The sequence below is a fragment of the Pogona vitticeps genome, chromosome 13 (assembly GCF_051106095.1).
Source record: "Pogona vitticeps strain Pit_001003342236 chromosome 13, PviZW2.1, whole genome shotgun sequence".
Taxonomy (NCBI): Eukaryota; Metazoa; Chordata; class Lepidosauria; order Squamata; family Agamidae; genus Pogona; species Pogona vitticeps.
This window is the reverse complement of record NC_135795.1, coordinates 20919896-20947580: the sequence shown is the minus strand read 5'-3', so window position 1 is coordinate 20947580 and position 27685 is coordinate 20919896. Positions and strand designations below refer to the sequence as shown.

Sequence of the window (27685 nt, the reverse complement as noted above, 5' to 3'; positions counted from 1 at the left end):
GCAAGGCCTTCTGGGATTCACTCCCTCTTCACCTTCTTTCTCTCACCTTTTGTTTTGAATGCCTATTTTATTGTCACTTTTGAAATAAAAGCGAGCCGTGACCAAAAAAAAAAAATTAAAGTTTTTTAAATTTATAAACACCAGCCTGGGGTGACGTCACTGCCGCTAAGGATTCTGGGGGTTGTCGTTTTCCAACCCCCCCCATACGCACATTCCCTCCCTTTCTCCTCTGCCGGCCCGGAGCTCCCCAGTTTTGCGGCAACGCCGTAAAGCAAAACGGGACGGCGAAACCAGCCGGGCTTGCCGCCCACCAATCGCCTTTCGCCTCTGACTTTACGACAGTGGCTGGCGCGGAATACGGCTGACAGGCGGGAAAGCTGCCTGGGCAGGGAAGAAGGAATAGGGAGAGTTTGAGGGAAGGGAGGATATTGGAGAAAAAGGGGTTTCTGGGTCGGTGGGGGGTTCTTATAGAAATTTGGGGGTGGAGATTGAGGGGGGACCCTGGGGGAGAGGAAGAAGGGGGCAAAGGAGGTGGGGGGCTGGTCTTGGGGGGGTTCCCAGGAGAGGGTGGAGGGGCGCCTTTGGTGGGAGGGGTCAGGCCCCCAAAGGAGGGAGAGGTTCATTTGTGTGTGGGGGGGGGGGGTGTACCAGTAGCCAAAGAGAAACAACACGTGAGGAACATCTGGAGAGGGAACATCCTGGGGTTATTTTTTGGGTGGAGAGGAAAGGGGACCGAGAAAGTGGGGGGGGCTTTTGGGGGGGTAATTACTTTCAAATAAAGATTTTTTTTGTCGTTGGGGAGGAAAGAGACAGGACCAGGACCGGCCTCCCTTTGGTGAGGGAGATTTTAAACATTAAGAATATTGGGAAGGTGAGGTGTAGTGGGCGAAGCTGTAGGGCCAGGGCTGGCCTTGGGAGGGGTAAAGAAAAGGCGGTCATTACAAGCGGCGAAGGAAGGAAGGGTGGGATTCAGAGAAGGAGGGAAGACATCAAGAATAGAGCAACCAGAAAGAGCCTCCAGTGGAGATGAAGCAGGGGCTCGGTGGGTTGGAGAGAGGTTGTTGAATTGGACGCTAGCCGATGGCGGGATGTCATGGCCTGCCCTTCCGACTGGGATCCTGCCTGAAAGCTGAATGAGCCCGGTAGCAGCCACCAGTTTTCCCTGGGCTCCCATGTAGAGGGAAAAGGAACTGCTGCAAAATAAGAGCACCAGGAGTTTTTGCAAGCTTTCGTGTTTCACATGTGTCAAGTAAACTGCCGCCTCTTAGACCCAGGACTGAGTTATACTTCTTTCAGGGTCGGCTCCTGCTGCTTTGCTGTAAAGGAGCACGGTGGCGGAGGCCACAGGATGTGTTGGCAGGCAGGAAATGGGGCTCCTCAATGCTCAGGATGATCAGTCAGACTAGACTGTTTGCACTCAGTGGAGTCCGATTGTTCTTCTGTCCCCAGAAACTTTGCTTTTCTCAGGCTGCGGAAGGCATGACGTTCCGAAACATCCAGAGAGTCCTCTGCGTGGCAGAGAAAAATGATGCTGCCAAAGGAATTGCAGACATCCTTTCTAACAGCAGGATGAGGAGGGTAGGAGATTACAGCTATGGCTTTTTAATGTTTTTATCTGAATGCAGGGCTTACCATGCTCCAGTCGTTTGGTAGGATAACCAAGAGAGAGAGAGAGAGGGGCGGCCTCTGGCTGGCTCTCCACTTGTATCAGACTTGATTTCTCATGGTGTTTGCAGTGGGCAGGAGTTATGGGTAGTGTAGTACAAAATATGAGGAGGGTTCTAGGTTCCCTACCCTTTTTAGGTACATAAAACAATCTCCATGTATGTTTCTGCAGAAATAAAACTCTATATTCCCAATAAGCCTATACCGCTCACCCCAAAGACTCTGAACCATATAGTCTTTCACAGTTTTTAGCAGCAGCGTAAACCATGCAGAGCTTGTTCATGTGGCTCTTACAAAGGTTCCCTTCTTATGTAAAGGCGGCTGAGAAATCATTTCATTTATTGACTTACTTGTGTAATTTTTGGCTGCTTTTCTCCCAATAAGGGGACTCAAGGCAGTTTTCAGTGTTAAAAAAATTGAAAACAGTGTTATACATTAGAAAACAATTATGGGAAGCACTTCTGTTCACTGAAGTTTAACGTGTATTCTGCTGGGTGTAGATGCACAGGAAAGTTGCCCACCTTACACATACATTGTATATTACATATTTATTGAAATGTCACAAATACCTCTCCCATATTTAAAATCTATTTAGCACAATATTCTTGATTTCAGGTGCAAATATTTAGCCTTTTTCTCCTGGTTATATACACATGGTAACCTTCCAAGATCTTTGCCACATATCTGTTTGCTATATTCTATTGATTTAGCTTGGTAATTTGTTGAAAATTGGGTATTTTTATGTACTGAAATTGCTCCCTTTTATCTAGAGGGAAGGATTTTCCAAGTATAACAAGATTTATGAATGCCAGTACCACCTCTTTGGCCAGGTATGTGTCAAACGATAAGCCGTGGGTGTTCCTGTCATGTCACTGCACTTTCAGAATCGCTCTGTGCATAACATTAATGGCGATGATTAAGCAATGGTTTTGAAGCCATCATGTGACTGTTAACCAGATGTTTATGTTAAAGATGTAAACTTCACCAGATACCTAACTTTGAAAATAAGAACATCAAAGAATTTCTTAGGACTTGCCTGGATAAAAAAAAAAATTGTTCCAGAAGACCGTGCCATAGCATTGTTTTTTAAAATAGTGGTATACAATAACAAATTTAGTTGATAGAGCAGAAGGGGGAAACAGTTGAATGGAGCATTATTAAAGCAGATTGGGAGATACAGGACAGCTGAGAGAACAAAAGGCCAGATTTTCACACCACACAAGATTAGTCTTAGTGGTGAAATAGAACAAAGGTGTCAACCGCAGTGTACCTTTGAATACAGCTTTGTGTCTCCAGATGTTTCAGTTCTTGACTTCCAGCCCCCCCATTGATCAAGAAAGCTGGGAGTGATCATTTTAGGTGTGCAGAGAGCCAAAGTGTCCCCTGTCTCTACTTCAGAGGATCAGATGTTTGTAGCAGATGTTGTGCTTTCCTTTTGGGCTTCCTGGAGGCAGATCTGGAAGTACGTTTGTTGGAGGAGAGGAACCTTTATAGCGGTGAGGCTAACTCATGTTGCTGTGCAACTGGGTGTTTTTGAAATGTATTTCCCTGTTAATTGTGAATGATGGAAATACTGTATGTTTATTGCTTATATATAAGCCGATATTTGTGACATTCAGACAATATTCCTCTTTCTTCTAAAGAAGCCAGATCAGGGGTACATGACAGGGATCGCGCTAGACGGCCTGATTTGTTTATGCAAAATCTGACATGGTTTTTCCTTAGGAGATTTTTTTTCAGGGAAAAACTTGTTAAACAAAGATTGCAGAGAAGATCATTCACTTGGCCTTCTCCTCCACAGAACGTCACGGTGGTGATGACGTCCGTCTCGGGACACTTGCTCTCCCATGACTTCAAGCTACCCTTTCGAAAGTGGTATGTATCAATAAAGCTCTGCCATCATATTCTGAACAAACCCAAAATTTGGGCGAAATTGTCATCTATACCACAGTTGGGGTGCACGGTTGTGTTTGTTTAATGCTGCCTTTCTCCCAGGACTTGAGGCCAAAGGTGGCTTTGGGTATAGTTGAAAAACAATTCTGAGTCGAATAATCAAGTTTTTGAACATATTTAAATGGGGTATAGTGTTAAGATATAGCTGGGTTAAGAAGCTTTTGAAGCCTGCCCATTAAAAATAATAACAGTTTACATCAAAAATTAAAGCGAAACAGCACAGTGGTTCAAAACGGCTGTCCTGGGCAGAAATTTGCCTGCCTGAACGGGATAGTCTTTACTTGCCACCAAGGGAGAAGGCAGGGGGTCAGCCTACCCTCCTTGGCAGGGAGTCCCAAAGTCTGCAAGTGACCACTAAGAACGTCGTCTCTCAGGTCTCGCCAAACAAGCCGCTAAAGGCAACAGACCCGAGAGGCAGAGGTCAAAGTCTGGACAGACTTGACTGTGAAAATACAGTCCTTCAGAGAGCTTGCATCTTGTAACAAGGGCGTTCGGCTTTGCCCAGAAACAAACTGGCCAAACCAGTTGGTCTCTGCTGTTCATGTGAATATATAAGAGTGGGGGGGTAAGAGAAGAGTCACGAGGGACCCAACAGGTCAGCAGCCGAATTGTCTTAAGAGGAACCGCCGCAGAATCTGTTCCTCTGCAAAAACAGTTTCTCCAAACGTCCTGTAAGGGTGTCCCAGAAGGATGCTGTGGTCATTGGGACTGAAAGCTGTCAAGTGATTCAGCCGAACAGGGACACACTCCCCTTGTCTGGTTGAGAATCCATCCCTCCCTCCCATCCATCCATCCCTCCCTCCCTCCCTCCCCTCTAGTTCTAGTCTTCCTTACCTCTTGCTGATGATGCTCTTTCTCCAGGCACAGCTGTAACCCACTTGTCCTTTTTGATGCTGACATTGAGAAATTCTGCCCTGAAAACTACATGGACATTAAGGTTTGTGCTGTTGGGGATATTTTGCATGCCGTAAAATGTCCAGAGAGAGACCATACGCAAGGCAGGCACAAGGTTCCCCCGCCGTCCCTCCTTGACAGAGGCTGGAGGCGATGATCCGTACGGTCCCCCTCCCAGCTTTGCAGTTCCAAGATGATAATGATAATGATGACCTGGCTAGAAAGATTTCCTGGGTGCCCCCTAGTCCAGGTGTGTTGGTCATAAAGAGTGACATTTCCAGACATACACTGACACGTTGAGGATTTAGGTTATTTCTTCTGCTTTTGTGCCTCCTGCTGCCCAGATTCAAGGCTGGTTTATCTCTAGCACGGCCCGGCTTGCCTGTTACTGCGAGAGATGCATTTATGTTCTCCCACCTGCTGCTTTTGTGTCTGGCTGCGAAAGAACCAACAGCAGTTGTGGGGCCGCTTCCTTTCCCGTTCTCTCAATTTGTCCTCTTCCTGGTTGCAGCGAACCCTTGAGCGAGAAGCTCAGCAGTGCCAAGCTCTGGTGATCTGGACAGACGGCGACCGCGAGGGAGAGAACATTGGCTTCGAAATCATTCAAGTCTGCAAAGCAGGTGCATGGAGGGGAGGGGAACGGGGGCAGGATGCGTGCGGTCCCAAAGCACAGAATAGATTCCACAGAATAGAGGTCTTTGCCAGTGAGGATGGGGTAGACCGACTCCCATCCTTTCCTCTTACAGTGAAGATACACACACACACACACACACACACACACACACAGTGGTGCCTCGCATAACGATGTTAATTGGTTCAAAAAAAAACCCGTTATGTGAAAACATCGTTATGTGAAGCACCGTTTCCCATAGGAATGCATTGAAAACCGGTTAATCCGTTCCAATTGGAACGGATTATCCGGTTTTCTCCCTCCCCCCGCGGCTTGGATCTGACCCACGGCAGCTACCTCAGCCATGGCTGGACTCCCCAGAGTCCGGCCATGGCTGGGGTAGCCGCCGCGGCTCGGATCCAAGCCGCGGGGGGAGGGGGGTGGGATTGGAATGCCTTTCAGGCATCCCGGGCTTGGATCCCACCCGCCGCCGGTTACCCAAGGGTAACCGGCGGCAGGTGGGATCCAAGCCCAGGATGCCTAAAAGGCATCCCAATCCCACCACCCTCCCAGCCTCCCCCCAAGGCTTGGATCCAAGCCTTGGGGGGAGGCTGGGTGCGGACACCCCCCCCTGCAGCCGCCGCTTGAAGCCTCCCCGTGTCGCTTTCCCCAGCCGTTCTCGGACTTCCAGGCGTCCGAGAACGGCCGGGGTAGGCAGCGCAGGGAGGCTGCCAGCGGCGGGGACAGGGTGGGGTGGGGTGTCCAGAAGGCTTCCAGGCAAAGGCCTGGAAGCCTTCGACACCCCCGTACCCTTCCCCTGCCGCCGCTGAGAGCCTTCCGAGCTCTCAAAGGGCTTTCTCCAATATCGGAGGGGGCCCTTTGAGAGCTCGGAAGGGAATTGTCGGCAGGGGACGGTGGCTTCGGGGTCCTTCCGAGGCCGCAGCCCACTGCCGACATTTTCCCCCAGCTGAGCGGCGGGGCTTCAAAGCTCCCGCCGCTCAGCTGGGGGAAAATGGTGCCTATGGGGAAAAATCGCAAAGCAATTTTTCCACATAGGCAAGATCGTAGTGCGATTGCAAAAGCGATGGCAAAAAAGCCATCGCTATACGATTTTTTCGTTAATCGGGGCGCTCGTTATGCGAGGCACCACTGTGTATATCTTCACCCATCTTGGCTCTTTTCTCCACCCTAAATCTGAGTCTCTGCCTTTCTCTCTCCTTGGTGGGCAGTGAAGCCAAGCCTCCAGGTGTTCCGCGCCCGCTTCTCTGAGATCACACCGAACGCCATAAGAGCGGCCTGCCAGAACCTCACCCAGCCGGATCAGAACATCAGTGACGCCGTCGATGTTAGGCAGGAACTGGATCTCAGGATTGGTACGGGGTGCGCTTGGGGCGAAGGGTGCCGGGGGCAATTTACGGTCCCTGCCTCTCCTCCCACTTAACTCGTAACTGGGACGGTCAAAAGAAATCGACACCTGGACTTGGGTTTTGTAGTCTTCGTCCAGCATGGTTTCACAGACTATTCAAAAGCGGGGATGTTGGGGGAAAGCCTTTTTTGGCTCGGCCTCTGACCTGTGTAATAAATAAACAAGTGGAGACACAGCAGCTTGGCTTCCATATTCGCCTTTTCATTTCTTCCCGCGCTCTGCCCAGGTGCTGCGTTCACTCGGTTCCAGACTTTGAGGCTCCAGAAAATCTTCCCTGGCGTTTTAGCAGACCAGCTGATCAGCTACGGGAGCTGTCAGTTCCCGACGCTGGGCTTTGTGGTGGAAAGGTTCAAAGCCATCGAAGCCTTCGTTTCCGAGACCTTCTACAAAATTAAAGGTATGCTTCAAGATATCGAACAGGGCTGTGCTTCCTGATGGTGACTCAAATCATCCTTTTTTTCCTTCCCCCGCCCGCCCCTTGCTACTATATGCGCACCCAAACCTCTCAGACCAACGAGAAGCTCTTTTTTTTTTCATGAGATCATATTATCTGGGATCATCTATGAAGGTGAATGTTGAGCGGTTTGGGGCAGGTAAAGGGAAATCATCCTTAACATTTTGTCAGACTGTGGAATTCACTGCCACAGGATGGTAGGATGGCTGCCCTTTGGGACAGCTTGGAAAGGAGGTGACCTCGATTCGCGGAGGCTAGAGGTAGTCAGAATGGCTAGGCCCCACCTTCTGTCTCAGCGGCAGCATGCCACTTTAAAGCAGACCGAAATGGAGGGTGTCCCAGGAGCATAACCCTGCTTGCTTCGCTTCCGATGTGGTCAGAACGCTGGACGAGATATCTGACCTTAGATCTGATTGCACGGGGCTCCTCTTAGGTGGTATATCGTCCCGGTGATCCTCGTCCGTCAGTAACATCCTGTCTCCTCTTTGCAGTGACTCACGAGCATGAAGAGGGGACGGTGGATTTCGGCTGGAAGAGGAACCGTCTCTTCAACCATACGGCATGCCTCGTCCTTTACCACATGTGCATGGAGGTAGGAAGCCACACGGTCCGGCCTTTAACCTTTTCATTCCCCAGGATCTGTGAAGATCACGGTCTCTTCCTGATGGCATGTATTTTCCTCTCCTCCGCCTTAGGACCCAGTGGCCACAGTGGTGGAAGTTGGAAGCAGACCAAAGAGCAAATGGAGACCGCTGCCTCTGGACACTGTGGTACGTTTAGGAGAAGGTGGTGTCAAAATTAGGATGTCATAGTGGAGTTCTGAAATAGGCGTATAGTGTCTTGGAGTTCTCTATTGGGAGGGGAAAGGGATGGAGAGATAACAGAGACTGCTCAGCTAGGAAACCCACGTTCTCAGCCCCTCAAAGAGAAGGGGGCCTGCAAATGGGGTTTGAGGACCGACCTCTTCCAGCAAATGTTCTCCTGGTTGTGTCTAAAAGACCTCTGTTCTTTAAGAGGCATATTCTTTAAGGTTGATAATTGTGGGTCGGATTTGGTTTCAGGGAACTTCTCAGAGATCATAGTCCGGCGGTAGTACAGGAACGAAGCTACATTGGCAGGGGGCAGGAATGCTGAGGGCTTTTGAGTTTAGAGCTCTTTCCAGCAGGAAATAATAAGTGGCAGGAGAAGCATCTACCTTTTTTTGAGAGCCGGAGAGTTTTAGTGTTGTTGTGACCCTTCCGAAGCTGGTCGCCTTGCTTCTTTGAGGTCCGTGACAGAGAGAGGGCCTCAAAGTATGTTTAAGCATATTTTTCCCCTCGTCCCCGTTCGATACAGGAACTCGAGAAGCTGGCTTCCCGTAAACTGAGGATAAATGCTAAAGAAACCATGAAGATTGCCGAGAAGCTCTACACTCAAGGGTGAGAACTGCCATGATGCTTTACGTCCCAGTCTCAGAAGAGCTGAGCCAGCCTGAATCGGAGCACAGGCCTTTCAAATCCAGCATTTTTTCCCCACACAAGTGGTCAGGCAGTTTTTTTGTGGAGAACCTAATTAGCAGAACGCAAGTCCATCTGCGTGAGAGGTGAATCGCAGGGAAACTGCTATGTTCTTCTCATTTCTGACATGGCATTTGGGATCCGTGTCTCTAAGACTGGCTTGCTGGACCAGCACCTAAAAATTTGTCCTCTTTTACATGCTGTTCTTCTTCTTATTGTCAATTATTATTCTTTCCTCTTGGGATGCTTGTAAGCTGGTTTTAAGAGTCCTTTCTAGTTTCTTCCTCTTCTTTTTTTAGATACATAAGTTACCCCCGAACAGAAACCAACATTTTCCCCAGAGACCTCGACCTTTCGAACCTGGTTCAGCTCCAGACACAAGACCCTCACTGGGGAGCCTTCGCACAGAGGATTCTGGACCAGGGTGGGCCAACCCCACGTCAGGGAAATAAATCGGATCAGGCCCATCCTCCCATTCATCCTACAAAATACGGAGTGAATCTGCAGGTGAGGTGACGTGACTGAAGCTGTGTTGAAACTGCCCCGGTTCCTTTCTCTGGATCCATCTCTTTGTGCCTTGTTTCCTTTTCCATCTTGTCAGGGGAACGACCAGCGGCTGTACGAATTCATTGTGCGCCATTTCCTGGCCTGCTGTTCCCAAGATGCAAAAGGCCAGGAGACGACAGTGGAGATCGACATAGCCAAAGAGCGCTTCGTCGCTCACGGGTTGATGATCCTGGAGAGAAATTACTTGGAGGTCTATCCGTACGAGAAGTGGAGCGATAAGGTGAGCCCGTCTGACCTCCGGTGCCCAGCAGCAATGAGACAAGGGCATGTTTTAGAATCGAAGGGTGCGCAGATGAGTGCTTCTGGACTGTAACTCCCAGAAAGCTGTACTGCCTGGAGAATTCTGGGATTTGCCATCGAGCGGCATGTCAGGCTGCACACCGCAGTGTCTGGATGAAACCAAGGAGTCTGCCCCACGAATCTTCCAAGGCTTTTCAACTCTGCCTTTGTCCTTTCTTCCCCCCTTTTCGCCTGACCCTACCCCACAGGTCATCCCCGTTTATGAGAAGGGGTCTCGCTTTCAGCCCACCACCGTGGAGATGGTCGACGGGGACACCAGCCCGCCGCAGCTGCTGACGGAAGCTGATCTCATTTCCCTCATGGAGAAACACGGCATCGGTCAGTGCTGTCGCGTCCGCGTACAGGAGGGGCATGGCAGGTCTGGAAACACCAGCGACGTTTAACGTGCGCTGTCTTTAAAATTATCCGAAGCTGCGAAAGTCAGTTTTCTGCGGCTTGAACAACAAATATGTTATGAGTGTGGTGTGGTCTAGGGTACAACAAGGTAGCTGAGGCTGAGCAGAGGGAAAAGGACCATGGATGATCTCAGAGTTGACAAATGGATGGTGGAGACTGCAGGATGGGACTAAAGGCGCCATTTGTCCAGGAGAAGCGGCATACGCCGTGATTAAGGCTGCCCTTAAAGATTAGCAGTGTCTTATTTGGGACCCTCTTCCATACCTTTCGGCCATGCATTTTGCCTCTGTATATCAGCCGTCGTTCCATTCCTGCCTAGCTGCTCTAAGGCAATCGGCTGCCCAGCCTGTTGTACTCAGAAGGCCTGTGATCAGATTTCAGTGAGGTTCCTTGAGCGCTGTTAGTTTCGAAAGCTTCTTTAAAATTCATCTTGATGCAAATTGCAGTCTTATGTAAGATACAGCCTACTGGAATTAATGTCAGGTTAGGTTTCCCATTCTTCAGAAGTGGATTCCGTGAGTCTGGTCTCATTGGGGTTACTCATTGGATTTAAGCCTTTTCGGTTTCATTCTTATGGAGCAACATGAATGCTTCCCCACCGTAACGGTTGCTGCTTCCAAATGTTAGTGGCTACGCTTGTTGTTTGTTTCATGGACTCATCCGTCTTTGAGCAGGAATTCCTGTGTGCGGGATATACATTTCTGAACTGGGAACCATTGGCAAAAGTTTGCTGTTGCCCCTGGGGACCTGACAGGAATGACTGCTTTCAGGTACGGACGCCACCCACGCGGAGCACATCGAAACCATCAAATCCCGCATGTACGTGGGGCTCACGCCGGACCAGCGGTTCCTTCCAGGACATCTAGGGATGGGGCTGGTAGAAGGTAAGGGTGGCTTTTCCAAGCCCATTTGGGCTCCTTCCTTTCCCCCCCGAGATCCCCTCCTTCACGGCCGTCATTTTCCTGTCTCCGCCCACACAGGCTACGATTCCATGGGCTACGAGATGTCCAAGCCTGACCTCCGAGCTGAGCTGGAGGCCGACCTGAAGCTGATCTGTGAGGGCAAGAAGGACAAATCCGTGGTGCTGAGGGAGCAAATCCAGAAGTACAAGCAGGTCTTTGTAGAAGCGGTGCAGAAGGCCAAGAAGTGAGTCCTGCCTCACTGGGGTCTCTGGTCTGGAAAGGCGGCTGAACCCCGGGGGGTCTCCTTGCTCTACGTTTTGCTCGTGGGTTGCATTAGATAAAGAGATGGAAATGTCCTCCTGGGAGTCTGGGATCAAAGCCCTTCTGTCCGTCCATGAATTCACATGCAAATCCCTTTCAGACTTGGTTTCTCATCTGTAAACTAGGCACTTTTGCAAATTAAGGAGGTTAAGAATTTGCCACTCCTTGACGCATGTACAGAAGTGGACATCCCACTTCTGAGTATTCTGTAACCTGGAAAACCCTATAAACGAGTCACCAGAAGTCAGAATTGACTTGATAGCATGTGACTACTATTATTTACTCTTCCTTTGGAAATATAATAAATGCAAACATTTTGGAACCTGCAACCCTCTGGAGCATCGACCGCCACCACGTTCATTGCTTAGCTGCAAGCATGACAAGAATAACAGAACCTGCCAGAGGCAGCTCTTGTTTATTTCCAGGGATGGTGGTGTCACTTACAGGGGTCTCATCCCATTCATCCTTTGATCAGAACCACCGGTGACCAGAAAAACACAGCACACTTTTATTCGTTTCTCTTTCTCTCTCAACAGGTTGGATGAAGCGCTGTCTCGGTATTTTGGAGACGTGACCCCTGTTTCAGAACAGGAAGACATTTACCCCGCCATGCCCGATCCCATCAGGAAATGTCCGCAGTGCAACAGCGACATGGTCTTGAAGACCAGGAAGAACGGAGGGTGAGTCAGAGGCAAGACAGAGGGAGGACGACTGGCGTCTTAAAGAGCCGAGAGCTTGCAGGAGCCTGGCAGAGACGCCCGGAAATGTTCCATTAGAGCTAGGAGGCCAACACGCCCCTACTGGGACCTAAAAGGGGGAAGAGAATACTCCCACGTGACCAAAAACACACACACATAAACATTGGTGGCAGAGATTATTAATATACAGAGCCCATGATGAATTTGACCATGGCCCGTTCTGGTGTTCCCTGCGCCTGCTGTGATGATTAGGGCTGTTGCTGATAGTAATGACGTATTTCCCCAGGTATTACCTCAGCTGCTTGGGCTACCCCGCCTGTAAATCCGCAGTGTGGTTTCCCGATTCGGTGCTGGAAGCCAGCAAAGACGGCTCGGTCTGTGATGTGTGCAGACCCCATCCGGTGCACAGGTGAGCATTTTATTGGGGTGGGACGCATTCAGTGGTGTTCATGCTGCAACTCAAGGGTCGGTGAACCAGCCTTTCGGCTGAGTAACTCATCCAGTCCTATCCTAAACTCAAGAGAACCTGTAGGGCAGTAAAGCCCAAAAGATGGGGCAGAAGGTACCATAATTGCCAGCAGCTGCCGAAGGTGAGGCCCTACCACATCTTCAAAAAGGGCCTTGCTTTATTTACATTTTGCAAAGCCAGGGGTGGGACTTGCACAGTCTGTGAGGTCAGGAGCAGGAAGAACCAACCTGCCCATCCCTTGACCTTCACAAAGCAGGAGGAGGTCAAGCTCTCCTTGGGAAGCAGGCGACAGATGTCGGTGCCTGTTCTAATCTATGGATTTTATCATTCAGGTCTGTTTCCTCTTGTTTGGACCCTGTGGTTCTTGCTGTACAGTGGTGCCTCACTTAGCGGTGATAATCCATTCCAGGAAAATCACTGTTAAGCGAAAACATCATAAAGGGAAAATAGAAAGCCCATTGAAACGCATTGAAAACCATTTAATGCGTTCCAGTGGGCTAAAAACTCACAGTCCAGGGAAGATCCTCCATATGGCGGCCATTTTCGGTGCCTGTATAGTGAGGAATTCATCCCTAAACACAGCGGGGAGCCATTTTAATTACCCAGCGGCCATTTTGAAACCGTCGACCAGCTGTTTAAAAAATATCATTTTGCGAAGAATCGGTTTCCAAAGCAGGGAACTGATCATCGCAAAGCGAAAAAAAACTATTTAGACCATCGTTTTGCGATCGCAAAAGCGATCGCAAAAGCGTCGTTGTGAAGTGGATTTGTCGTAATGTGGAGTAATCGTAAAGCGGGGCACCACTATATCTGTTATGTAAGTCCCTTTCAGCTCCCTGGCCAAGACAGTGATATATAAAGATGGAAAATGATAGGAATGAAACTCTACATTGACTTAAATTCTTCTGCAGCCAGTTCAGACACCTGATCTGGTCTCTGCAGGTGCGAAGGTGCGTGTTTTCATCCTGTAAATATAGATGGCCTTTTGTAACACCCTGAGCCGTGGCTCTTGAGAAACAGTGGTTTTTATGTCTGAGCTGAATAGAAGCTGAGGGGCAGCTGCTTGGAGCTGTGATCTAATGCCCAGCAAACCCCCATCCTGTGCTCTTGTTCATCCTCGCCTTCAAGCAGACCCAGCGCTAACTTCTAACCCCTCTTCGCTTTAGGTTGAAACTGAAGTTCAAACCGGGGAGCCTTCCGGCCACGATGCCTCTGGAGTTTGTCGGCTGCATCGGAGGCTGTGACGAGACCTTGAGGGAGATCCTGAACCTGAAATACCTGCAGGGCCCACCCAGGCCCGGCCAGACGGCCAGCCAGCGGACTAACCCTTTACAAGCCAACCATGCTTTGAACCATGTGGGCGGCCACCAAACCAGCCGCAGCCTCCCGCTGGTGGGGCCCAGGGCGCCCTCTGCGGGGGCAGTCAGGGATCCCGCCGCTTCCCTCGTCGACTCTGACTGGAACAGCAATGCCGTCGTGTGCAACTGTGGGCAGGAAGCCCTATCGCTGACCGTCCGGAAAGAAGGGCCCAACCAAGGCCGGCAGTTCTATAAATGCAGCGCCGGGACGTGCAACTTCTTCCTGTGGGACGACCGGCAGACAGAGGGCACAAGCAACAGGACGGCCAGGGGCTCTGCCCCACCTTTGGGGACCTTAACAAGGGGGGGCCCAGGCTCGGCACGCTCCCGGAGTGAAGGTGCTGAACCAGGAGGCGGCGGCAACGGCGGTGCCGTCTGCAGATGCGACCAGCCGGCGGTCACGAGGACGGTCCAGAAAGAGGGACCCAACAAAGGGCGCCCGTTCCACACCTGCTCCAAGCCCAGAGAGCAGCAGTGTGGGTTTTTCCAGTGGGCCGATGAAAACCTGGCACCAGGTAAGGGGAAGAACCCCCAGAGCGAGCGTGGTTAGGCCGAATCTGACTAAGACTAAGGAGAGGCCGGTGAATTATCATCACGTTTCCTTGCTTGTGAAACTTGACTCTAAAGTAGGATCCCACCCACTGAAGTCTTGAAGGGTTCCACCTTTTGAGTAATTGATTTTGGGTAAGGTTTCTGGCCTATGGGGGCAGAGAAGGAATTATAAAGGAAAGCCGCTACACTACCTGGGTTTTAAGAGGTTGGTGGCTACTACTAGCCAAGGTTAGAGCGGTGCTCAGTTTCCTCGTTTGTTTTGTTGTTTGTATTGCTTGCCTAGAGGCAGGCAATAATTAAAGCCTCTCAAAGCAGTCACATATTGCTTTGAGAGGGTTTAATTTAATGGCACTGTATACCTATTTTAAGAAAACAAGCAAAATGTCGAAAGATGGCCTCCTCCGCCCATTTCATGCTGCAGCTGTCGTTCTGAGCCAACCTCTGGGTACTCCTTGTTCAGATGCCTATAATCTGACTTTCTCACTCTTTCCTTGGACTTTATTCCCAGTTTTTGAGCCTGCCTTTGTAGTTGTTCTGTGACACATAGTTCATCTTGGCAGCAGAGAGACCCTCCCTCTGAAAGGGCACGTATTCAGTTTTCTCCCTTTCTGTTTAAACCTGTCCTCTGCTGGAGAAGAGGGAGAAAAAGAGTTTTGCTGGGCAATGCTGATCAGCGACTTCTCATCATCGTAGATGCCGCTGGATAAAACGGGCTGGGTGGTTATTCAAGTTATCAACTTCTTTAGCCACTTCAGCTGTTCTAAATCCCGGCATCAAGTATACATCTGGGCAGTCCTTTGCCCGAGAGCGCCCTTCAGTTGGCTTCACAGGGTAGAATCGAAGGCTAGACAAAGATTCCGGCCAACCCAGCAATGAAAGGAATCTACAGTTAAAGCACCTTTTACCGATGGCCCTCCAACCATGGGTATAAAACCCTAGAAGGAGGGGACTTTCCTCCCCACTTCCCATGGTAGTCTAACTGTCACCAGGGAATTCTTTTCCAATGTTTAATTGGAATCTCTTTCCTTATAATTAGAATCCTTTGCGCTTGAGCACAGCCCTCCAGGATTGCTGAAATTATAGACACAACCTTCTTGAGATGCGGTAACCATGACTTTGGCACGAGGGGTCGTTGGAAACAGCCTCAAATATATTTTCTCTCCAACAGCGCCGGCATCCGGCTTTCCTTCAAACCCCTTCACGGGCGAAGGGAGCGCGCGGGGGTCGGGAGCCAAAGCGAAAAGGTCCGACAGCGATTCTTCCCTGAGGGCACCGGCCACCAAGAGGCAACGGACTTGCGGCCTTTGCCACCAGCCGGGCCACACCAGGAAGACGTGTCCGCAGAATCGCTGAAGCAGGCCAGCCCCACCGGACACAGTCCCGAGTGGTTCCCCCCCCCCCAATCAAAGGGAAGAATAGGACGGGAGAAGGAGAACCCGTTCTGTATGACCTGGTGCATTTACGGGGGTGACGGTGTTTCTGCAAAAACCTGTTTGCAATCGGAAGCCGTCGAGGCCTCGGTCTCTGAAGCCTGGTCACAGAATCCCGTCCATGGATCCAGCTTGGACTTCCATCAAACAAGTGTGCCTTTGCTCCCTCACTTGGAGATGTTCAAAAATTCAGAAAGAGCTGAGGGGTTAGCCAGTCTTTCCAGGAATGCTTCTTCACTCTCTCTCCTGCGTTTCTTCATTATGTTTCTTTCCTAAGTCCCCTCCTCCAAAATAGTGTGACTCACACAAGCAGTTGTCTGTCTTGTCCAACTTTTTTTTTTTTAAATACTCTTCAGTGCTTGCTTCTTGGGAGTGATGGGGGGGGGGAACTCATCGTGAACTTCTTAGCAGAAGTTCCTGCTTCACAAAGACCCTGACTTTGAAGTGCCTGCAGTTTCTAACGATTCCACAAGAAGGAAAGAAGCCCAAGACCTCACCCCCCCCAAGCCACAAAAGTTGGGTAGAATTACATTTCAAGGAGGGAGTTTCATGGTAGGACGACCTGTAAGTTTCATCACTCCTCGAATCACTTGGTGGTGTTTCTTGAAGGATGGCTGTGGTTTCTGGAGAGCAATAGCCCAGCATGACCTGGTCTTCTCTAAAAAGCTCAAGAGAGGCTCCCACAGGTGGAGAGAGTGAAGCTCTTCCTTCCTCATTGCCAGCTGGCAGCCGCATCCCTTTCCTTCCACCGACTGACAACAGCCATTTACCCTTGAAAAGCCAACAGAATGTCTGCAGCAGATCCTTTCTTAAAAAGCACACATACTTTTCACATCATTTTGTGGTCTGGTCACTCCAAAAAGCTGCTGCTGCCTAGTTACAAAATGAGTTCAGGTCACTTGTGTGCCCTTTTACAATTAAAATTTATGTCGATTTTTAAGCTTAAGCTCTGTATGGTGTTTCCTTACTCTACTTTGCCTGCGTGGGTGTGTTTAAGGTACTGCCGATTCGACAATAGAGTTCAGAAGTTCTTTAAAGAAAATTAAGGCATTCTCTTATGGGGGGGGGAGTAAAAATCCAAGAACTGGGTTTTGTCTTATCATCAACCTTCCCCACCCCCTGTAGCACCTCCAAGAGCCGCCACCCATATAGTTAAGGTTGTATCCTGTTCCTTCCTTCCTAGTCCTTCAGCTTCAAGAAGGAAGCTTTTGCATCGGCCAAACGCTAAACGTGATGATCTGGGAACAGTGAAAATGGGAGTTCACAAATCCCTCTCGTAGTGCCACTCCACTGAGAGGCGGCACCCTTCCTATTACATGCTTCAAGTTTCCAGTATCCGCAGATTTCAGTTCTCAAACATTAGTAGTGGGTCCTGATGGCAATTTTTATCTATTTTAATTGTATTTTAACCATTTTATCTTTTTATTGTTGTAAGCTGCCCAGAGACCTTTGGGTAGAGTGGGCGGCATATAAGTTAAATAAATTAAATAATAAATAAAACAACACTCAGAGAAAAGGGGGAAGCAAATAAAGTCATTTCTTAAATAAGACTTGGAAGATTTTGGCAGTGAAATCTCTTTATTGCCTCCTCTTTACATGACATATAAGAGGATGTTGGAAATGGGATGCATGAGCCCCTCCAGTTAATGTTGACCTCCATTCCCATCATCCTCTATCAGCTTTGTGGGCCAATGGGAGTGCAACTCAATGAGGTGAGGAGCCACCCATTCTCCACACCAGTGTGAACCATCTCTCTGTGATAAAGCTCACCTCAGACATTCCCCCCCCCCTTTATTATATACTATTCTGTCAGAACATATATACGTATACACACACTTTGTAAATGACTTTATCAGTGTATCATCTCCCTTCAAAAGCAAGGTTTCTTTGCACAGTAGCTGCTAGATAGCTAGGCTGGCGTTTCCACACGGACGCACGATTGCGAAGAAAGCACAAGGAAAAAAATCGGCACAAAAAGGTAGCTCAGTGAGACAAAAAAGGGGTCTCCGTTGAGCAAATGTACACCACCGTTCGCTGCTTGAGATCACGACCTGATCCAGTTGAGGGTGTTGATGGGGGAAGAGTCACCCCCTGGCTCAGGCTTCTTAAAACTCATAACGACGCCAGAAAAAAGGGTGGAAATTTAGAAGGTAACCGGCACTTGGAGGACCTTCCGTTCCTCCCCTCCCTGCAGTGCAGAACCCTTTTCCACCTCCGTCGGAAAGGCCCGTGGTCTACAAGCCAGGCCAAGGAAGGGGGCGTGGAATCAAAGCTTTCCTCCTTCCATCCTGAAAACCTCTTGATTTTGACCATACGGTCTTCTCCAGCTCAGCCCCTCCTCACCCCACAAAATGCCCCCAACACCGGCTAAGGGCGATGGGAGTCGTAATCCGTAATATTCCGAGGGTGCTTCACCAGAGAAGCTGGCAAACGGAGGTCCCTTGGGCTTTCCTGGGGCAACAGAGAAGCTGATGGGCGTTGCATGATGGCACAAACTATCCGCCCTTTCCGGTTTACCCAATTAAGTTTCCAGGAAAGCACAACATCTAGATGTAGCCCCATCTCTCCCCTAACCGACCCACCCATTTTGGCACTTTGTTAATTTTTCCAGGGCTGGTATCCAGGATGACCGGCAATCAAAGGAAAAGTAATTGAAATTTTAGGCCCATGAGGTAGATAAACAGATCTTGTTTGTGCCAGATTGGGGTCTGCCCTGATCAAGGAAAACCGCCTGAAGGACAAGTCAAGTTTCTAGTCCTCTGGAGGTCTCATCACATGCTTCAAAAGCTTGGCCAGTTGGCCAGGCATGACAACAGAAGCGAAGAGCTACGCCCCAGGAGAGGAAACCCCGCACGTCTTCAGGTTATAAAAATGCTCCTTCTGAGCACCCAAGACCTGCAAACACAGAACAATGATTCTTGGTTTGGCAAAAAAATCCCCCATCATTTAACAAAGCCTGAACTCCTCTCCTGAAGATGGGGAAGTTACTTTTCAAACCACCATCCCAGAATCTCCCAGATTGGATAGGTAGGGGGATTCCGAGGCTCGTAAACCAAAAACGACCGTTTTCCTCAAGTCTTGTTTACCATCGTCGGTTTAACCTTTCCGGAATCTGCAAGCGCTCGGATCAAACAGCACAAGACTGTCAAGTTCCTAAACTAGAATGGGGACTGATCCTTAAATCTGAATTGGGGGTTCTGCAAGTTTACATCTTGCCTTCAATGCCACCTCATGCTGCCCCAGTCGCGTGGGGACGAACAGAGACTCGCATGTCCTCCCATCTCTTGATCAAAGAAAACGGGATGGAGCCACTAAGGATTAATAATGTTATGCCAACCATTCCAGAAAGTTCTAAGTCAAGGGGAAGAGAACAGGCAGACGCTTACTATCTTTTATCAATCCTGGCCCATTTTACTTCGGGAGTGAATATTTTACGTTTTCCTTGGGTGCAAAGGCTGCCCCCCCCGGGGGGGGGATCGCCAGAAAAGTTTCCTTTCACGCCACTGTGAAAGGAGATTTAAGTGCAGGAACCTCCACCTGGCCTGCGGTTCATAAACCGAATCCAGCGGCGAGGTCGGGCTGGGCTAAAGCCTCGTAGAGCGTACACCCAATGTCCTCGATTTCCTCCGGGAGCAAGTGGTCGAGAAGGTTGATCCGGCTGTCGAAAAAGCACGGGAGGGATCCTTTCGCCAGGAACTGGACCAGCTCCTCCAGGACCTGCTGGAAGCGGTCGGCCAGCGTGGCCTCCGACCAGTCCGTCTCGGTTTCGCTCACGTGCAGGAGGACGTGAGTCAAAGGGGCGCCGCTCACTTTGGTCCAGAAGGGGTGGTTTCCTAAAAGGACCTTCAAGAGGCTGAGGCAGCGCCGGCGGGCACCGGAATCTCGGGCGTCCAAATCGTTCAGCCGGGAGATCTCCGCCGTATAAAAGTTTTCCTCCCAGAGGTTCTCTCCGGGTTCCTCCGAGGAGGTCGAGAGGAGGATTTTATCCCCGGCTTCGATCATCGGGCAGAGGGCGATGTCCAGATGGGTCTGCCGGTGAACCACCTCCAACTTGAGCTGCTTGGGAGCCATGGCCGGCCGGATCACACATTCCAGCACGCTGCCCAGGACCGGCCAGTGGGTCGACGCCATCAAGATCTTATGGAGGGCCTCGTGGATGGCGTTGGAGGAGAGATACCCACCCACCAGGAACCTGTCCCAGGCGCTGCTTCCGCGCTGGAAATACTCCAAGCCGGTCCGTTTCACCAGCCCAAAACGGGGGTTATTCACCACCGTCTGTTCGCCGGGGACCAAGCGCCAAAGATTAGGTTCCAGAACCAGCGGGAGCACGAAGGAGACCTCGAGGTGGCCACGGCTCGCCACGTCGTCGCACAAGTAGCCGCTCAGCCACCCGTTCGCGAAGGGCAGCTCCGGAGACTTGGTTTTCAAGAATGTTTGGAACGCGGCGCAGACGTCCTCTGCCAGTTGCTTCCCCAGAGCCTTTTCTGACTCCGAAACAGAGACGTGGTCCTTAGAGAAGGCGAGGAGCTTTTCCTGAAGCGTGAGGCACAGCGTGGGCCTCGATTCTGTCACAGGGGCCCCCGAGGACAGGAGAGAGCTCTCGGATTCTGTAAAGCATTAAAGAAAATAAATACGTTCTATCAGCTTGCCAGAGAATTTGACAGGAGTCCTGAGGCACTAGAACGGAGCTCAAAAATGGCCATTTTTCACTAAGGCAAACTAACAGAGTTTCTAGACCTCATGGAGTCATTGAAGAGGTCACTGAGAAAGCTCACTTATGGGAGATGAAAGCCACAGATTCTCCCTTCTGTGGTTTTAATCCCTTTGTCACTCAGAGGTTCCTGTAGAGTCTTAAATCTCTCTATTTTTTTTTTCACTAGGGCATCTTCCTCATACTGGGCAAGGTATGTGGGCTAGCAGACCAGGTGGCTTTCCAGAGGTGGACGGACTTCCACTCCCCTGAGCCTTTAACCATCATGGCTGATGGTCGGGGATAACAGGAGTTGGAATCCAACATCTGGAAAGCCACAACACAAAGTTGTGTTGGTGGGGGGGAGGGAAAGACAAGGAGCCCCTTGGCACCCAAAAGGCTAACAACCTTTATTGGGCATTTGCCCGTCTAAGGAAGTGAGCTGTGGTCCAGGAAATCTGAAGCCAAATCAAAGTGAAGGAGTCTTTTCGAGTCGTCACCAGGCCCTCTGGCGGGTTTCGCCAATGAGCTAAAGGCTCCCCAGGATATTTGGGGGGGCTGTTAAATTGCACCCCTGGAACGGTTTCACGACAACCAGAGAAGGGCTCAAGGGTGCCAAAACACCACGGATCTTTCCCCCAAGCCAATGGGGACAAGAGAGACACTCCTCCTCCTATTGTAGCAGAGAACCACCAGCAAGCTGAATGCCACTTTGGGCTGAAAAAATCCCCCAGATCCTGATGGAACGCTTTCCTAACCTTTTCCAGGCCCATCCGTGGCCGAGGACAGCAAGGGCGCCTCGAGGTCCTGCCGGCGCACCTTGGGGACCGCCTTGATTAAACTCAGCTCCTGCCAGCTCTCCTCCAAGGACTTCTGCTTGGCTTTTATGTCATCATCCTCATCCGGCAGGCTGGTGGCTCGGTCGATGAGCTGAAAGAAGGAGAGGCAACCCATGCACGCCCTTCCCAAGTTAGCACAAGTCTTCCTCTTTGACACACACGCATACGCACACAAACACCCCAGTGCCAGCTCTACTTTAGAGAACTGATGAATGAATGAATGTTATTTTATTTTTACCCCGCCTTTCTCCATAAAAGGACCCAAGGCAGCGGACAACATTAAAAGGACACGACTTCAAAGCTAAAAACAGTAAATCTACAAATACGTAAAAAGAATGAAGTATCCTGTTAAAAAGGTGAATTTAAACAAGACTAGAATTGGTTTAGAAGCCACAGAGCACCATTGGGTAGTGCGGGCGGCATATAAATAAAATAAATAAACAATCCAATTTGGAAAAAAACCCTTCTCAGATGGCCGGTCACCGAGGAAAAACTGGTCTAAAGAGAAAGCTATTTATTTATTTATTTATTGATTTGATTTGATTTGATTTATACCCCGCCCATCTGGCCTGTAAGACCACTCTAGGCGGCTATTCTGGCCAGTGCTCTAGGCTCAGCTGGGGTTTTTTTAATCATGGCATTCTGGGACAGCTAAAGATGCTGGACAGGGTCCACCGCACATTTGTGGATTTTAAACCTGGCACTGTCTTAGGTTGGCCTACTTCCCAGGGTTGGTTTTCTAAAACTTTTATTTTAAATGGAAATGGGGAAGGTGGAAAGCCATGTTATGTCACTCTGGAGCTCACCGGAGGAAAAAGTGGGGCAGAAATTAAATGGGATAAAAATAAAGTCTGACTACAAGACCACGGATGGACGGATGGGTAAGGGTCCCCTCCCACTGGATGCTCTGCTGACCCATTTAAAAGCTCAGGGGCTTCAAGGGAGAACCGCCCTGCCTTACCCGCTTCACGGCCAGAGTGGCAATCGCCAACACCGCTGCCCCGCTGACCCCGAGGACCACCCGAGCGTTGGCCAGGAGGAAGTCCACCACACTGCCCAAGCCGCGGTCGTCCCGACTCTTCCCCTCCTTGCGGGCAAAGTCCGCCATCACCGACCTTCTGGAAGGAAAAGCCAGTTAAGAGAGACGGCAACAGGGAGGGAGGGAAGGAGGGAGGGAGGGAAGGAGGGAAGGAGGGAGGGAGGGAAGGAAGGAAGGAAGGAAGGAAGGAAGGAAGGAAGGAAGGAAGGAAGGAAGGAAGGAAGGAAGGAAGGAAGGAAAGAAAAGAAAAGAAAAGAAAAGAGAAGGAAGGAAGGAAGGAAGGAAGGAAGGAAGGAAGGAAGGAAGGAAGAAAAAGAAAAGAAAAGGAAGGAAGGAAGGAAGGAAAAGAAAAGAAAAGAAAAGAAAAGAAAAGGAAGGAAGGAAGGAAGGAAGGAAGGAAGAAAAAGAAAAGAAAAGGAAGGAAGGAAGGAAGGAAGGAAGGAAAAGAAAAGAAAAGAAAAGGAAGGAAGGAAGGAAGGAAGGAAGGAAGGAAGGAAGGAAGAAAAAGAAAAGAAAAGGAAGGAAGGAAGGAAGGAAAAGAAAAGAAAAGGAAGGAAGGAAGGAAAGAGAGAGACAGAGAGATCAGGGACCTGCTGACAGTTTTCTGGCGTCCAACCTGGCTGTGGAATATCTGAACCTGGGCTGGGGGGAGGGGAAGGGAGAGACCACTTTTTGGACTACAATTCTCATGCCGCCAGGGGGATTTGGGGTTTTGTAGTCCATAATAACGCTTCCAAACCCTGCAAATATTTGGCTGCTCGCTAACTGCTCCGAATTGGACAGTTGATAGGAATGGCTCATTTTGCCTGCCCCTATTTACCCCGTCGGCTTCGCAATCCTTTTCTTCTCTCCTTCCTCTTTTCCACCACCGCCGATCCGGCATCCGTGAGTCAGAACACCCAGGACAACATCGCGGGATTGTTATGGGAACCGACAGCTAAACAGAAACCCAACAGCGGGGAGGCAACGGCCCGGGTGGTATCGAAAAAACCCAACCCCATGGCTTCCTAAATATTTTTGCTACAGGTATGGTATGCACAAGGAGGTACAGAGAAGCGCAAGGCGGTGGAATTTTCTCCCTCCCAAGAGTGCTTAAGGGCTGCAGACACCGCTTTCACCCCGCCTCCAAAGCACGAAGCCACGGGCTAAAGGTTGCAAGCGCACAACAGCTTCCGCGATCCCAGGGCCAAGGTCCGACCGAGAGCCAAGATTTCCCAGAGCGGACAGTGAGGAGGAGTCAAGTTGCTGGGTGCTATTTTTAAGGCTGGGCGAAACAATATATTTCTGCCAGCTGTTTCCATGGGAGTTTTCTCTTTCTGGAGGCCAGACTCCAGAAGCCTGTTCCCCCCCCCCACTTCTCTCTCTTTGTCCTGCCCTCTCCAAGAGGCAGAGCGAAAGAGAAGAAAAACACCCCTTGAAGGGTGTAATTTGATTGGACTCCCGGAACCTATCTTGGCGTTTTTCCCCCTGGGGGGCAAAGGGTTTCTAAACATAAGCAGAGTCTTTTATGGGTGAGTCACTTCACCCAGACAACAAAACAGATACAGATCGCAGTCCACCACACTGGATTTAACGACAGGAGGTCACCCCCACCCCCACTAATCCCCAGGATCAGTATCCGCTGATTCACTTATCCACGGTCTGAAAATATGAAAAGAAAAGAAAATCACAAAACATGTATTTCTAATGATGAAATGACCAGAACAGGCCACTAGAAAGAGCTGAAGACCATGCGGTGTAGAATGTCCACTGTTGTAATAGTACTTGCTATAATCTGCATTTTTCGGTAACTGCTGGGAGACTTTGAACTGTTCCTCTTCAGGTAGGGGTACCTGATATGGGTCACTTCAAGGGCTGCCGGGTAAGGCTAGAGTCAAACAAATATACATTTATGCTAAAAACAGAGTACAGAGAGTAAAAAATGGCTGTAGTGATGGAAGGGTTGTTGTTCAGTCGTTAAGTGATGGAAGGGATCCGAGTTCAAATCCCTACTCAGCCACGAAACCCAATGGGCCACCTGTCACACTTTCTCACCCTGGCCAACCTCACAGGGTTGTCGTAACAAAGAGAGGAGCAGAGGCCACAGACCCCGCCTGGAACCGAAGCAGCAGCGTAACCAGGCCCAATGAAATAATTCTTTAGTGTTGTCTCCCCCCCCCCCCAGCCAAAAAAAGGTGGCAAAAGACAGTCCATTCATTTCCCAACACCCTAAATAAAACCTTTCAGGAGAGGCATGGAGGGAACGCCACCATCCCTCTCTGCCCCCCCCCCCCAAGCTTGTTCCTTATAGTTTTATACCTTTAATGGGTGTCCCGCTGGGTAATAACCAGAGCTCTGTAACCAGAAGTGGGGCTAAAGGGGGGGAGAGGCAGGAAACCAAAGGGGTCGGAATATAAAGCCAGTTAAGTCTGATCTATGACATTATCAAATTATTTGTTTGGAGGGAGAGGGGAGGAGTCCTGATTTTCAAACACTCTCCCCCCCCACACACACACACTTTAAAAGGAAGAAGAAGAATGAATGGCGGGGGGGGGGTCTAGGAGACCCCTTCAGGGAGTGACAGGACAAAGGTCAGGCTCTCCAGTCAGTGGCACACCCCCCCAACCACAGACGCCCCTCTGCCCCACACGCTCAGCCCTGAACGAAGCCCGGGGCCAGAACGAGGAGACCGGTGTTGCTTCCAGCAGCGCCGAAGAGTCCTGTGGCACTCCGAGGCCGGCCACCACGACTTCCATCGTCTTTTTTTTATTTTTTTGAAAAGCCGAAGGGGGACGTCGCTGGCTTTTTAAAGCCGCCATCTTCCCCTTTCTCCTAATCAAGGTCCTCGCCAGCCTTGAAAGGGGGCCGAGCGCCCCCAATTGTGTGTGTGTGTCTGTGTGTGCTCAGGAACACACACACACACGTTGATAATAAGGAAAGGGAGAAGAGGAAAAAAGAAGAAGGAGGAGGAGAAGGAGCGCAGGTAACGAAGGGGCACCTTTGCACCTGGCGGGGCGCATTTCCTCCCCGCCCCCAACGCCCCCCCAGCCTTTGGTTCTCCTCCGGGGTAAGGAGACCGCCCCCCCTCCGGCCCGAGGTAGAAGACTTACCCCGGGGCAGGCACCCCCGGCCGCTGGCGGCCACCGGGAACCACAGAGCGGGGCGGCGGCGGCGGCGGCGGCGGGGAAGGGCAACCGAAGGGAGGCGAGCGCTCCCTTCCAGGCGGCGGCGATGGAACGTCGGCCGAGGCCCCGCCCCCTCCCCCTCCCCGGCCGCGGGCGGCCAATGGGAGCGCGCCGCCGCCGCCGCCGCCGCCCTCAACGTTCCATCTTAGAACGCCGAGTATCTCTTCGGGCTTCCGGCCCGCTTTGATGTCAGGCAGGGAGGCGGAAGCCATTCAGAAGGGGCCGCTTTCTTTCCGGAGCCTTAAAGGGGCCGCGCCGCCTCCTCCCTTTGCCTCTGCGCCCTCCGCTCGCCTTGTGACGCTATGAAAACCGGGGAGGAGGGGGGGGAGCAGCCCGAGGGGAGGGATTCTCCGCCCCGAGGAGTCTGCAGAAGGGCTCCTGTGCAAATCTGGGCAGGGGTTGGCTTATAAAACCTTACAAGGTGCGGTTGCTGGAACAAAACAACAAAAAAAAGAGCGACCGGGAGGGAAACCTCTTGAACCAGGCATGGCTCCAGCTCTTCTGAACATCCCGATTCGGTGTTGCGAAGAGAAACCCGCCAGGCTCAAAAAGGGGACCGATCCCCCGCCTTCTTCCCCCCCCCGTGGCTTTCCGTTATTAAAAAGTGACTCGGACGCCCAAGCTCCCGAGGGAATTATGGGAAATGTAGTCCAAAGCACAGAGACAGAGACACACACACACACCGCTCAATGGCCCTTCTGCTTCTTCTGGCTGCTGCTGCTTCAAGGCCCTGGTATTGCCGCCGCCCCCCCCCCCTTCCCACCCAAAAAGCCTCCCGAAGGTGGTTTGATTTAAGGGGTTTTCCCCCTGGGTCGGGAAAGGGTTAATCCGGGGCGGGGCGGGGCGCCAACGAGGCCACGCCCCCTCCTGCTGCTTGTTTCCAGATTGTGTCCAAAAAGGAGGAAGCGCCGCGTCCGGATCCGGCGTCGCCTGCCTGGCTTAGTGGCAACCCCCGCCGGCCGCTCCTCCTCCTCCGTCCCTTCCCTTCCCGGGAGGAAGCCATGGCGGCGACCGGGGTGCTGCCCTTCATCCGGGGAGTGGATCTCAGCGGGAACGATTTCAAGGTAACGTGGGAACGGCAGGCAGGCTGCCCGCAAACGCGCGTCGGTGGCGCGACCGGAGCGAGATCGGCCGGGAGAGCCTGCAAGCCGGGCCCGGCTCCGCCCAACCCTTTTCCTCCCCGGGGTTTGCTAATTTCGGCCACACAGCCCGCCTCCTCGCGTGTAAGGAGCCGGAGGGTCCCCCCCTGCCCCTCTCCTCTTTAGGGCTGGTTTTTTGGGGGGAGTGTAGGATCAGCCAGACGGGCGTGCTTTTTTTGTACCCGAATCGCGAAAAAGAAAAAAAGAAAAAACCAACCGAAAACTTTGGTGGAGCTGTAAGCTTTTGAGTGACACCGGATTCCTCGTCTCATCGGGTGGAACCTTCCGCATTTGGGGGGGGGGGGGGTAGCCGCTTGTCTTAGGAAAGAACTGGAGTTCGGTAGCCACAATTTCAGTTACCGCTTCCATGGGCTTTAATGGGTTTGGTCTGGGACGAAAACTGGATTTAGCCCAGAAGAGAGAGAGAGGAAGCTCTCTGTGTTTATCGCAAACACACACAAAATGGTTGGATCTTGGGGGAGTGGGGGGGTGTGAACAGGTGTGTGTGTGGGGGGGCGAGAATATGAATAATACCCCCCCAGAGCTCTTCATTTGTAGCCAGAATACAACCTCCCCAGCCTTTTGAAAGAAAGTCGCCTGAACATTCAAAGTTAAAAAAATACCCCACCCAAAAACTCAAGTGCTATTTGAAGAGAACTTCGACCACAACAGATCTGTTAAAGCCTTTTAAGCCACCACAGGCTTTGTGGGCGTGTATGCCAGCTTCTTATGTGGTTCTCAAATCCACCAAAGTTTCAGAATCCTGTCCTGCTAGAACCCAAAATCCTTTTTTCCCCCCAGAGTTGAATGTTTGTGTGTTTACAGACGGATAGAAACTTGCAATATCTGTGATGTGTTACTATTTTTGTGTGTGTGTGCTAGCTTTATAAAGATTAAAGAAAGTGTTGCAGTCCTAAGATAAGGGAGTCAACAATCATCATCTCATGCCCTTGTTTTTAAAATAATCTTACAATATTGTTTCATTTGTTGATACGATCTGAGTTGTTTGTAGACTTGTTTAGGGAGTTGTTTTGAACCTGTTTTTACTTGCTGTTACTATTATGGGCGATCGTGATTCTAAAATGCCTTGAGCAGTACCTAATAAATAGAAGAGCGTAGCAGAAATAATAATAAATGGCAGTAAATTAGTATTATAAGGATAATATTAATGGAAAGTCACTCAGGATAATATTGAGGATAAAGTGTATTACTACGATCATCGCAAAATTCAAAGATGGCGGACTGGAAAGGGTTAAGAGAAACATTGAACATCCACAGCTAAAAATGAATACTGTCTAGAGAGGCTGAAATATAGCCTGCCTC

The 27685-nt window shown here is 50.5% G+C and overlaps 3 protein-coding genes across 4 annotated transcripts in view; 2 read left to right on the top strand and 1 right to left on the bottom strand.

Annotated features, from left to right (window-relative positions):
* Positions 1–1153: 1153 nt before the first annotated feature.
* TOP3A (DNA topoisomerase III alpha) lies at positions 1154–16437 on the top strand. Its single transcript, XM_020814630.3, has 19 exons — positions 1154–1578; positions 2436–2495; positions 3467–3540; positions 4480–4555; positions 5024–5132; positions 6352–6495; positions 6775–6945; positions 7494–7594; positions 7698–7772; positions 8338–8420; positions 8798–9005; positions 9100–9285; positions 9554–9683; positions 10532–10645; positions 10742–10907; positions 11521–11664; positions 11969–12091; positions 13318–14024; positions 15230–16437. The coding sequence occupies exons 1-19, from the start codon at positions 1381–1383 to the stop codon at positions 15412–15414; spliced, it is 3054 nt and encodes a 1017-aa protein (XP_020670289.3). The 5' UTR covers positions 1154–1380; the 3' UTR covers positions 15415–16437.
* A 613-nt stretch (positions 16438–17050) lies between these two features.
* Positions 17051–25298, bottom strand: MIEF2 (mitochondrial elongation factor 2). Of its 2 annotated transcripts, none has more exons than XM_020814608.3 (4): positions 25149–25298; positions 21982–22138; positions 20940–21111; positions 17051–20098 (listed from the first exon to the last, which is right to left on the bottom strand). In XM_020814608.3, the coding sequence occupies exons 2-4, from the start codon at positions 22126–22128 to the stop codon at positions 19041–19043; spliced, it is 1377 nt and encodes a 458-aa protein (XP_020670267.3). In that variant the 5' UTR covers positions 22129–22138; positions 25149–25298; the 3' UTR covers positions 17051–19040. The 2 variants fall into 2 exon arrangements, with proteins under 2 accessions (XP_020670267.3, XP_020670268.3); XM_020814609.3 differs by having other exon boundaries at positions 21982–22135; positions 25149–25290.
* The window catches only part of FLII (FLII actin remodeling protein), a 27249-nt gene continuing 21953 nt past the window's right edge, over positions 22390–27685 (top strand). The window contains exons 1-2 of the mRNA XM_072982478.2: positions 22390–25021; positions 26108–26287. Coding sequence (XP_072838579.2) covers positions 26225–26287 — 63 coding nt within the window. The 5' untranslated portion in view covers positions 22390–25021; positions 26108–26224. The remainder of the gene's footprint in view (positions 25022–26107; positions 26288–27685) is intronic.

What these genes read in the sequence shown, in the direction of transcription:
- TOP3A (XM_020814630.3), top strand. Translation starts at nt 1,381, where the DNA reads ATGCTCAGGATGATCAGTCAGACTAGACTGTTTGCACTCAGTGGAGTC. An exon ending in GACCTTCTACAAAATTAAAG is followed by an intron (nt 6,946 to 7,493) that starts GTATGCTTCAAG and finishes TCCTCTTTGCAG; the next exon opens with TGACTCACGAGCATGAAGAG. An exon ending in GCGGTGCAGAAGGCCAAGAA is followed by an intron (nt 10,908 to 11,520) that starts GTGAGTCCTGCC and finishes CTCTCTCAACAG; the next exon opens with GTTGGATGAAGCGCTGTCTC.
- MIEF2 (XM_020814608.3), bottom strand. Translation starts at nt 22,128, where the DNA reads ATGGCGGACTTTGCCCGCAAGGAGGGGAAGAGTCGGGACGACCGCGGC. An exon ending in CCACTCTGGCCGTGAAGCGG is followed by an intron (nt 21,112 to 21,981) that starts GTAAGGCAGGGC and finishes TCCTTCTTTCAG; the next exon opens with CTCATCGACCGAGCCACCAG. An exon ending in CACGGATGGGCCTGGAAAAG is followed by an intron (nt 20,099 to 20,939) that starts GTTAGGAAAGCG and finishes AATGCTTTACAG; the next exon opens with AATCCGAGAGCTCTCTCCTG.